Consider the following 12,040-nt stretch of genomic DNA (forward strand, 5'->3'; position numbering starts at 1 on the left):
CACCTTAGCATCACCCAGAGCCAACACGCACCGCCTTAGTGTCACCCAGACCGACACGCACCACCTTAGCATCACCCAGACCGACAACGCACCGCCTTAGCGTCACCCAGACCGACACGCACCGCCTTAGTGTCACCCAGACCGACACGCACCACCTTAGCATCACCCAGACCGACACGCACCGCCTTAGCGTCACGCAGACTGACATGCACTGCCTTAGCGTCACCCAGAGCCGACACACACCGCCTTAGCATCACCCAGAGCTGACACCCACCCCCTTAGCATCACCCAGAGCTGACACGCACCCCCTTAGCGTCACCCAGAGCCGACACGCACCCTCTTAGCATCACCCAGAGCTGACACCCACCCCCTTAGCATCACCCAGAGCCGACACGCACCCCCTTAGCATCACCCAGAGCCAACACGCACCCTCTTAGCATCACCCAGAGCTGACATGCACCACCTTAGCGTCACCCAGACTGACACGCACCGCCTTAGTGTCACCCAGACCAACACGCACCGCCTTAGCATCACCCACAGCTGACAAGCACCCCCTTAGCGTCACCCAGAGCCGACACCCACTCCCTTAGCGACACCCAGAGCCGACACCCACCCCCTTAGCGTCACCCAGAGCCGACACGCACCCTCTTAGTGTCACCCAGAGCTGACACGCACCCTCTTAGCGTCACCCAGAGCCGACACCCACTGCCTTAGCATCACCCAGAGCTGACACTCACTCCCTTAGTGTCACCCAGAGCCAACATGCACCTTAGCATCACCCAGAGCCGACACACACTGCCTTAGTGTCACCCAGAGCCAACACGCACCACCTTAGTGTCACCCAGAGCCGACACGCACCCCCTTAGTGTCACCCAGAGCCGACAAGCACCCTCTTAGCGTCACCCAGAGCCAACACGCACCACCTTAGCATCACCCAGACTGACACACACCGCCTTAGTGTCACCCAGAGCCGACACACACCCCCTTAGCGTCACCCAGAGCCGACATGCACCACCTTAGCGTCACCCAGACTGACACTCACTGCCTTAGTGTCACCCAGAGCCAACACGCACCCCCTTAGCGTCACCCAGAGCCGACATCCACCGCCTTAGCATCACCCAGAGCTGACACGCACTTCCTTAGTGTCACCCAGAGCCGACACACACTGCCTTAGCGTCACCCAGAGCTGACACGCACCACCTTAGCGTCACCCAGACTGACACACACTGCCTTAGCGTCACCCAGAGCTGACACGCACTGCCTTAGTGTCACCCAGAGCTGACACGCACCCCCTTAGCGTCACCCAGATCGACATGCACCCCCTTAGCATCACCCAGAGCTAACACGCACCCCCTTAGCGTCACCCAGACCGAAACGCACCCCCTTAGCGTCACCCAGAGCCGGCATGCACTGCCTTTGCAACCCAAACATTCATGTTTGTTCAGGGTTTAGTAAAAACTGGAGGATTACAAGAAAATATGCCCACATCAGAAATTTCTGCAAAAGTAACCTGTCGGGGTGTCTCCAGATCTGCACACACCCAGGCCCTCTCACACACCGTTTGCAGCTACTTTGAGAATTCTCTGAGCGTTTAGGGGACTCAGCCTCCAATTTGTTTCCTGGCGGTGTCCTTGTTTACTATATTCTATTACCTATGTCACCCAGGAAATCAGAGGGCCCCAACCCCACGTTCTGATCTGGCAGCTGTCTTCCATCCAGGGACAGAAGCCCCCTTGCTGTGCTGGTTAGCGCGGTAGACGCTGGGTTGGGGGGAGGCGGCTGTGTGAGTGAGGGTCTCAGATTTCCTTTCATCGCACTGAATTTGAGGAGCCACTTGTGCTGGTGCTGGTGCTGCCGTGGCGGGCAGGGCCACTGTGTCCACGGAGATGTCACTCCACTTTTGCTGGTAGGAACCGGACCGCGTACTGCTGCATTTTAGCGCAGCATCTCTGGTGACTGGAGACGTGGCCGTTCATCTCCCCTGTCGCTGCTTTCACACTTGATCTGGGACCAGTGGAATGTCCCTGTGACTGGCTGTGAGCCTCTCTCGGGATTCACTGTATAAACCTCTTCCCTGAGCCTGCCGTTCTGGAGACGGGTGTGTCTAATTGTGGTACACGTTTGTGGCCACATTTACTCCTCTTAACATCGAACCGGCCACAGGGAGGGGTTTCCCTTGGCTCCTCCAAGAGCCAAATTTTACCCGCTTGGGGCCGTGTTGACCCTGTGGAGGCCTTCGGAGTATGCAGGTGAGCCAAGGAAAGCACAGGGGTAACCTTGCAGAGCGGGGCGTAGCGGGAGGTGTTGTTTATAAAAAGTGCCTGGGTGCGGTGACTCACGCCTATAATCCCAGCACTTTGGGAGGCCAAGGCAGGAGGATCACTTGAGGCCAGGAGTTCGAGACCAGCCTGAGCAACGTAGTGACACCTCATCTCTACAAAAAATAATTTTTTTTTTTTTTTTTGAGACAGAGTCTCACTCTGTCACCCAGGCTGGAGTGCAGTGGCGCAATCTCGACTCACTGCAAGCTCCACCTGCCGAGTTCACGCCATTTTCCTGCCTCAGCCTCCCCAACAGCTGGGACTACAGGCGCCGCCACCACGCCCAGCTAATTTTTTTTGTATTTTTAGTAGAGACGGGGTTTCACCATGTTAGCCAGGATGGTCTTGATCTCCTGACCTTTTGATCCACCCGCCTTGGCCTCCTAAAGTGCTGGGATTACAGGCATGAGCCACCACGCCCGGCCTACAAAAAATAATTTTAAAAAATTAGCCAGGCCTGGTGGCACATGCCTGTAGTCCCAGCTACTCAAGAGGCTGAGGTAGGGTGGCTTAAGCCCACGTGTTTGAGGCTGCAGTGAGCCGTAATTGCACCATCACACTCCAGCCTGGGCAACAGAGCCAGATCCTGTCTCAAAAAAATAGAAAAAAAGCCACATCTGATTTCCCAGTGAGGCTATGGCCAAGGCTGGCTGACCGTTGTGTGCCACTCTGTGTGTGCCCGTCCACACCACTCTCTTGGGGAGGCCACGGTCAGCCAGGTGGAGAGGGTGCCAGCCATCTGCTAGGCCAGGGCCATCAAATTCAGCCCAGTCCTGCCGTTCACCTGAGTGTCATCTGCGGGTGTCTTTGTGCTACCACGGCAGAGCAGGCAGTTGCCAGAGACCGTGGCCCACAAAGCCGGTAACATCTCCTACCTGGACCCTTACGGAACACGTTTGTTGGGCTCAGCACCTGTGCTCTGCCAAGAGCTTCTCTCCGGGAGCAGTGGCGTTTGTCTGCGGCCTTCATGCCGAGGCACGTGGACCAGGACCAGGTGGCCACACCCTGCAGAGCACGGCGTTGAAGCGCAGAGGCGCACTCAGTTTCTCCATTGTGGCCTTTATTACTCTGTGCTGACCGATTGCCTTTGATCCATATCATTAACGGTGTCTCCCATTCCTGGATTCCATGCAGTGTAGCCACGGCATTTCATAATATTTTAAGGAGAATTTTTTTTTTTTTTGAAACGGAGTCTTGCTCTGTCCCCCAGGCTGGAGTGCAGTGGCGCGATCTCAGTTCACTGCAAGCTCCGCCTCCCGGGTTCATGCCATTCTCCTGCCGCAGCCTCCCGAGTAGCTGGGACTACAGGCACCCGCCACCACGCCTGGCTAATTTTTTGCATTTTTTTTAGTAGAGACGGGGTTTCACCGGGTTAGCCAGGATGGTCTCGATCTCCTGACCTCGTGATCCGCCCACCTCGGCCTCCTAAAGTGCTGGGATTACAAGCTTGAGCCACCGCGCCTGGTCTTTTTTTTGCATTTTAAGAAAGTTCTTGAGAATCCACTCATATAAATTTCGTGTGTCATGCTGAAGAATAATTTGTTCAGTGGAATAGGAGAGTAATAAAACCACTGTCAACCGAGGAGGCTTCATATGCTTATGGCTTTTCCAAGTGCTCATAAATGCCTTCTCTATTACATGTTTTCTGGACATATTTTCCTTTACTGGAACAGCAGTTGCCCACATAAGCCAAGGCTTAGAAATGAGCCTCTGGAGGCAGCTGCTAATTCACGAGCTGCAGGGTCGTCACTTTTAAGGGCCTTTTCTACCTTGTTGGGAAGAAACAAGGCCTGGAAGTCCTGAGTGAAAAGCAGGATGGTGCAAACATTCCAGCGCACAGCAAGGGACTCGAATCCAGGCCAGTGAAGAGATCACGCATTGGCAGCAGAGCCGCACGTGCCGCTCAGGTTACCCGTTGCTAGTGGGTCCTAGCAAACATGGACAGGGCTGTTACCCTTTGGTCACCATGGAAATTCCCGGGAGGTGCCAAGTGTCTGGGCTTTGTTTTCCAACAGCTGAAAGACGACGCAGTTGCCCTGGTAGACGTGATCGCTCCTCCTGACTTTGTTCTGGACTCACCGATTGGCAGAGCCGACGGCGAGGTAAAGGGAGGACAGGGCCTCGCAGGGGCGCCCCAAGGGCCGATGGGCATTTCTGCGGAGCTGAGATGCTCCTGTGGGTCGGGGGTCTGGTGGCTTCTGGAAAGTGGTCACACTTGGGGGAGCTTCTGTGGGGAGGGCCCAGGACAAGTCGGGACAGCCTCATTCTGGTGTTTCGCCATGCTGGCTCTGTGGTTGCAGGGGATTTGCCCATCCCCTGCCTGCCTTTTCCTCTCGAGATGGGGTGGTGGCACTGCCCGCCTGCACAGGCAGAGGTTGGAGGTCCACACACTGTGGCCTCTGCCCTCTTCCCACTCCCCACTGGCCTCCCCCATCCCAGGTCTTACCCCCATCTGACCATGCAGGCTCCTGGCCCTGCAGGCCTCTCCCCCATCCCTGTCCTGGAATCCCCAGGCCCCTCTGTCCCCTCTGACCATCCATGGCTGTCACTGGGGTTACTTTCCCCTGTCCCACTTTCCCCCAGCTGCCTCCCTGTGGCTCCCCAGCCCCCCATGTTCCATAATGATTTCTTCAAAGCAGATGGAGTCAGGCTGCTCCCCGAGGGAGCCTCCACCAGCCTCCTTGACCCTGCCATGCCCCAGCCCCAGGCAGCCACTGCATCCCTCCAGGGCCCTTCACCCCACGCTCCCCTCCTGCCCACCAGATCCAGCCTTACTGGCCTCTCCATCTGTCGTGCCAGGCCTGTGCCCACCCCAGGGCCTTGTGCCTGCTGCTCTGGCTGCCTGGAGTGCCTTGCATTCTTTCAGTATAAGCTGACTGTCGCTGCCTTGGAGAGGCCTTCCCTGGCGTCCAGCTGAGGCAGTGCCCCAGGCACTGTGGCCCTTGCTGGCCTCATCACTGACCCTGTGTCTCCCTCCCACCTGATGATGCCCTCGAGGGACGACGCTCACAGGTCCACTGGGTGCCCTGCAGCACCCCACTGCTTATAGGGCTGTGTCCATCTTCTGCTAGAGGGACTCGGCATGTCAGTGCTCATGTCCCGTGCCCTGAGGTCTCCTGGCTGTGAGCCACAGAGGGGTCAACCCCATTCCTGCCCCCTGTCCCCACGACTGAGTTCTTTCTGCTGAGGCATCTGCCAGCACCTGGGTCTCTGCTCAAATGGAGATTGAGCCTTAGTGGGCAGGACCCCACCCTCAGTCCTCAGGGAATGCTGAAGTCTGTGCATGAGTCCTTACTGGCTTAGCCAGGGAGGGCCCAGTGCCTGGCCTCAGCATGGCCCAGGCTACACCTGGGTTGAGCTAGGTGTGCCAAGAGGCAGGTAGTGCCAGGGGCCGGGTGAGCAGAGCAGGAGGTGAGAGTTCCCAGTAGTAGGAGAGGCAGGGATGGTCATCTCTGCGGAGGGCCTGCTGTCCCGCATCGCGGGGCTGACCACCGACCATCCCCTGAGCCCATACAGCCCAGATGATCACTGCTGCTGAGAACTGAGATCCAGAGAAGCCCAGTGGGTTTCCCGGCCAGGGAGTGGTGGAGCCAGGATTTGAAGAAACTGTGCCCTGCTGTAGGGAGAGAAGACTTGGGGGGAGCCTTGGATCCTGGGGGAGCACGTAGGAGGGGGACTTGCCCTACCCACCTCCCTGGGAAAGGCAGTCTCACCAGGAGGTAGGGGGCTCACCAGGTAGACAGGCATTCGAAGAGACAGTGGAGCCAGACCCACCATGGAGGACCCCCGAGCACACAGGACTGTCTGCCCCGTACAGAAGCAGCGTTGAGTGTCCATTCGCTGTGCCTGGCTCTGCAGAGGCAGGGAACAACCGAGGAGAGGAGAGACCGTGCCCATGATGGAGGGGCCCCTCTGGCTTAGTTCCACAGATAAAACCAGAGCCGACTGGAGGTGTTGCTGGCAGGATGGTTTATAAAACGTGCATTCCTGGTTGAGCGTGGTGGTTCACACCTGTAATCCTAGCTCTTTGGAAGGCTGAGGCGGGCGGATCCCTTGAGCGCAGCAGTTTGAGACCAGCCTAGGCAACATAGCAAAACCCCGTCCATAAAAATTACAAAAGCTGAAGTGAGAGGATCTCCTGAGCTTGGGGAGCTCCAGGCTGTGGTGAGCAGTGATCGTGCCACTGCACTCCAGCCTGGGCAACAGAGACCTCATCTCAGAGAAAAAAAAAGAAAGTACATTCCTCCCAGTTGCAAGGAACTGGTGTATTCACCAGGAGCTGCCGGGTAAGAAATTCACTGTAAACGAACAAACAGAGCCGTAGGGGAGTTGAGACCATCCTTAAACCAAGCCTGCTGCTCCAAACTGTGAAACGTAAGCTGGAACCTAGGCCCTGTGGAGCAGCAGCCTGGATCTGCGTCTGTGGAGCCCAGAGTAGCAGAGTGGGGAGGAGGGGTTGCTAAGTGTATTTAGCGGGGACAGGCAGAGGGGTTTCTTGTAAATAAATGGGTCAACGTAAGCTGGATGCAAAATAGACCACCTCCCCAGGCTCTGGAGATGGGCTGGGCTGCCCCTTCCCACCTGCACGGGTGAAGTGTCTGCTTAGCCGCCCTTCGCCCTTTGTTTGTGCAGCCTTCCTCCAAGACAGGAGCGTCTCTCCCCATCTTCCCAGTGAGGCTGCTTAGGCTGAGAGCAGTGAAGTCTGCACATCCCGTAGGGGAGTGCTGGCCTGGGGCAGGACAAGAGGAGCAGGGTGTGGTGGCCCAGGTCCCGGAGTCAGCCAGTAAGGGCCACTAGGCGAGGGCGTCCTGCTGCTGGTGGCCCTGTGCCACCTGTGCGGCCTGTAGCGGCTTGGGGTGTGAGAGCAGATTTCAGAGCGGCCGTCGATGCAGCCTTGAAGAATCCTGTGGTGGCTGCAATTACTAAGAAACAGGGTGTCCACTGCCCACAATCATTTCCTTTTCTTTTTTTTAAGATAGGATCTCACCCTGTCACCCAGGCTGGGGTGCAGTGGCACGATCTCGGCCCACTGTAGCCTCAACCTCCTAGGCTCAAGCAATCCTCCCACCTCAGCCTCCCAAGTAGCTGGGACTACAGGTGAACTCCTCCATGTCCAGTTCATTTTTTGCATTTTTTTTTTTTTTAAAGATGGGGTTTCTCTATGTTGCCCAGGCTGGTCTCTAGCCCATGAGCTCAAGTGATCTGCCTTCCTCAGCCTCCCAGAGTGCTGGGATTACAGGCACGAGCCACCTCACCTAGCCAATAATTTCCAAAGAAGAGGGCGAGGGGGTGATTTTCATTATAAATGTGTTTTATGGTACTTTATAATTGAATTTTCCTAATTGTTTTCTACTAAAAAAAAATTCATATAAATTTAAGTCATTTTGAAATTTCTCTAAAAAGTGAGAGAATTTCCGTTTTGTTGTTGTTGTTGTTTGTTTGTTTTGAGATGGAGTTTCACTCTTGTTGCCCAAGCTGGAGTGCAATGGTGCAATCTTTGCTCATCGAAACCTCCGCCTCCCAGGTTCAAGTGATTCTCCTGCCTCAGCCTCCTGAGTAGCTGGGATTACACGCATGTGCCACCACGCCTGGCTAATTTTGAATTTTTTTTTTAGTAGAGATGGGGTGTTTCTGTGTTGGTCAGGCTGGTCTCAAACTCCTGACCTCAGGTGATCTGCCTACCTCGGCCTCCCAAAATGCTGGGATTACGGGCATGAGCTACCGCGCCCGGCCAAATTTCCTGTGTTTTTAACAAAAACTTTGAGGAGCTGCATTTGCACACTCACCTGTCTAGGAATCTTTTCCTTCTTATTTCTTTGTCTTCACTTGCTGTGTACGTGTTGTTTGCAGCTCTACAAAAACCTCTGGGGCGCTGTCCTGCAAGAAAGCAAGGTGTTGGAGCGGGCGTCCTGGTGGCCAGAGTTTTCTGTGAACAAACCTGTCATAGGAAGTCTGAAATCAAAGCTGTAGTGGCACCGGCACACATTCAGCCAAGTCTAATGAAACGAAGGGAACTAATCAGACGTAGACCTCAACTTCTGATTCCAGAACACGCTGGAGATTGCTGCTGCCTTCTGAGCCCGCACCTCTGCGCTTAAACTGCTGATTGACCTCACCGCCCAGGTGGACGGGAGGGAGGCGCCCGGCCGGCTGGGCTAATCTGGGATTGTGGTGATTTGCAGGGTGGAAAAGAAATGCACGTGATCATGTCTGCCTGACGCACCGTGGGTTTTTTGATCATTAGAATTTCGCACATTCAGTTTTCAGGGTTCAGCTCCTGACTCTAAAGTAGTAGACAGCTCATAGTCAGGGGTTTTCTGGTCAGACAACCTGTGATTTGTCTAGATTTTTTACAGAGCTCCATTTCATTAAGAAGTCAGTGGTGCCAGTCTGGTTCTTTGTCAGCTCTCCCTCGGCTTTGTCACCTAATCAAATTATGTTATAACCTTATTAATTTGCACATAGATCATCTGAATGGCATGGTTTAAGACTTAAGGAAGAACATCTATTTGATTACTTTCTTTTGTGGAGCTGGAAATGTCCGTCGAGGAAATGTTTTTTTAAAAAGTAATGATTTGAGTGGGCAATTCAGTCTCCAACCCCCACCCCCCTGCCAGTTATATACAAATCGCTTTATTCGTAACATGTTTGATCTGTTTGTTCCTGCAGAACCTGCCCAGCAGGTCCTTGCACACATGTGGCCTGTCCCCATGGCACTGGCCACAGCCTGATTGCAGCAGACCGGGGCCATCGGTGCACGCCTCCCCCGGTCACTCCTGCTCCCCGCAGGGCTGTGGGCTTGGCTGCCCTTCCCAGTGTTAGGTTCACAGAGCAGTGCCGTCTTGGCGTCTGGGTCCTGCTTCTTAACCTCTCATCTGCTCAGGGCACGGAAAGGGCTTTGTCATCAGTAGCAGGGAGTTGGGTCACTCTGGTGCCCCCGACCCCTGTGGCCACACTCTTGTCACCACAGTTCATCAAACAGATGTGACCCAGTGTGTCTCAGGATGGTGCTGGCCCAACCAGGACCAGTTCTTATTTTTCCAAGTAGCCCAGAGAACTTCTGAGCGTCTGAAGGGCATGGTCCAGAATGGTTTTAAAGACTGAATTTCCAGCACCGGAAACCACTTCTCAAGCTCATTTTCATGTTTCGAAAAGGGACAGGACACCCCACCACCACATCCCACCCCTTTGGGGCTCCAGGGGCCTCTGAGGGGTAATTAGTGGCTTCTTTGATGAGCACCTACCGCCTGCCAGCGCCTTGCTGAGCACTCAGGATTTATCATCTTATGGGACCCTCAGCCAACTGTGTGGGGTGAGTTGTGCCATTAGCTGTGTCTGCAGAGGAGGAGACCGGCCCCAACAGGCTGGACACTGCCGCAGGCAGACAGCAGGAGGTGGCCGAGTGGGATGAGAAGCCATGGGACCTCCCTGGTGCCCGAGGGCCCCAGCACAGGGCTCAGACGCAATAGGTAGGCTGAGACGCTGGTGTCCATCATCAGTTGAACCCAGGAGAACCCCCACCTGAATTCATCTTGCTCTGGTTTAGAAGCTTCCTTGGGTTTAAACAAACTCTTCATGGTTTAAGTGTGTTTTGTCTATGATACTCTTCCTGCTTTCAGAGAGAATGGGAATGAGAGAGAGTGCTCAGGCCCTTGGCGATTTCGATGGGGCGGTTCCTAGTACAAACCCAGAGAACACGTCAGTGGTGCCTGCCAGTGTCGGAGGGCCTTATTCCCCACTGAGGCTGCCAGCCACAGGCCTCGCGGGCCCAGGGGTCCCCAGCGCCACTGCCTGGGGGTCCCAGCCCAAGAGAGCAGTTGGGCCTGGGTGGGCTGTCAGCCAGGGTCATGCAGATTTCCACCAGGGGTCCCCCTCACAGGACGCCTCAGACTGTGTGTGTGTGTGTGGACGGCTCCTTTGCCTAGACCTGTAGCTTTTCTAAGCGAGAAGGAACAGGCTCCGAAGTCCTCTGATGTGCCCGCAGCTAGATTCTTGGTGGTGGCCAGCCTGAGTTGGAGTCACGGTCACTCCTGCCTCACCGCCCTCTGGAGCAGGCCCCAGCTGTCCTTGTCTCCCAAGTAACTGAGCTTCGGGCATCTCTGGATGGGTTTTCATGTTTTGTCTTTTTTATCACTTGGGACCTTGGTTTGTGGTCTAGTCCAGCCTTTGGTCTGAAACTGCCTGTTTTTCCACCAGCAGGTCATAGAAGTTGTTCAAGGTCAAGGGTATGTTCAAGGTTTACAGAAATAAACACATTTGACTTTGGTGTCAGACACGACAGGTCTCATGCAGGAGCGCTTTGTGATGCTTGTAGCCACAAAGTCACCATGTCAGACACAACGGGTTCTCATGCTGGAGAGCTTTGCGATGCCTGGCCACTATGTCACCATGTCAGACACAAACGAGTTCTTGTGCAGAAGAGCTTTGCGACGCCTGGCCACTGTGTCACCATGTCAGACATGACGGGTTCTCGTGCCAGAGAGCTTTGTGATGCCACAATGTCACCATGTGAGACATGACAGGTTCTCATGCCAGAAAGCTTTGTGATGCCTGTGGCCACAATGTCACCATGTCAGACACGACGGGTTCTCATACCAGAGAGCTTTGCGATGCCACAGTGTCACCATGTGAGACACGACGGGTTCTCGTGCTGGAGAGCTTTGCAATGCCACTATGTCACCATGTCAGATACGACGAGTTCTCGTGCAGAAGAGCTTTGCAATGTCACTATGTCACCATGTCAGATACGATGAGTTCTCATGCAGAAGAGCTTTGCGACGCCTGTGGCCATGATGTCACCATGTGAGACATGATGGGTTCTCGTGCTGGAGAGCTTTGCAATGCCACTATGTCACCATGTCAGATACGACGAGTTCTCTTGCAGGAGAGCTTTGCGACGCCTGTGGCCATGATGTCACCATGTGGTTTGCATTTTCATATCCACCTGTTGGAAAGGTCCTCGTTCCCCAAATTTGGGAGCTGGCACACTTTACTGGCAGTGTTGACAAAAAGCCAAGCTCTATGAAATATTTGAAGAGGTTTATTCTGAGCCAAATGTGAAGACTATGACCTGTGACACAGCCCTGGGAGGTCCTGAGAATAGCTGCCTAAGATTGCTGAGTTACAGCCTGATTTTATACATTTTAGGGGGACAGAAGTTAGAGGCAGAGACGTGAGTCAGTGCATGGAAGGTGCACATTGGTTCAGCCCAGAAAGGTCTGAAAACGAGCTTCTAAGTATAGGTGTGTTACAGGAAAGCGGTCACCATCCAGACCCCAAGAGAGGGTTCTTGGATCTCATGCAAGAAAGAATTCAGGGCGAATCCATAGCGTAAAGTGAAAGCAAGTTTATTTAGGAAGTAAAGGAATAAAAGAATGACTACTCCATAGAGCAGCCTCAAGGGCTGCTGGTTGCCCATTTTTATGGTTATTTCTTGGTGATATAATAATCAAAGGGTGGATTCATGCCTCCCCTTTTAAGACCATATAGGGTAACTTCCTGACATTGCCGTGGCATTTGTAAACTGTCATGGCGCTGGTGGGAGTGTAGTAGTGAGGACAACCAGAGGTCACTCTCATGGCCATCTTGGGTTTGGTGGGTTTTAGCTGACTTCCTTACTGCAACCCATTTTATCAGCAAGGTCTTTATGACCTGTATCCTGTGCTGACCTCATCTTATCCTGTGACTTAATGCCTTAAGTGTCTGGGAATGCAGGCCAG

General features: G+C 54.3%; 1 protein-coding gene across 2 annotated transcripts in view; it reads left to right on the forward strand.

The window, feature by feature from the left end:
- ACOX3 (acyl-CoA oxidase 3, pristanoyl) overlaps nucleotides 1-8,964 on the forward strand; it is a 55,392-nt gene extending 46,428 nt beyond the window's left edge. For both annotated transcript variants that reach the window (XM_025385942.1, XM_025385943.1), the window contains exons 17-18: nucleotides 4,337-4,423; nucleotides 8,172-8,964. In XM_025385942.1, the coding sequence (XP_025241727.1) occupies nucleotides 4,337-4,423; nucleotides 8,172-8,291 (207 nt within the window). In that variant the 3' untranslated portion in view covers nucleotides 8,292-8,964. The remainder of the gene's footprint in view (nucleotides 1-4,336; nucleotides 4,424-8,171) is intronic.
- The last annotated feature ends 3,076 nt before the right edge of the window (nucleotides 8,965-12,040 follow it).

Source organism: Theropithecus gelada, chromosome 5 (assembly GCF_003255815.1).
Source record: "Theropithecus gelada isolate Dixy chromosome 5, Tgel_1.0, whole genome shotgun sequence".
In the NCBI taxonomy this organism is placed as follows: Eukaryota; Metazoa; Chordata; class Mammalia; order Primates; family Cercopithecidae; genus Theropithecus; species Theropithecus gelada.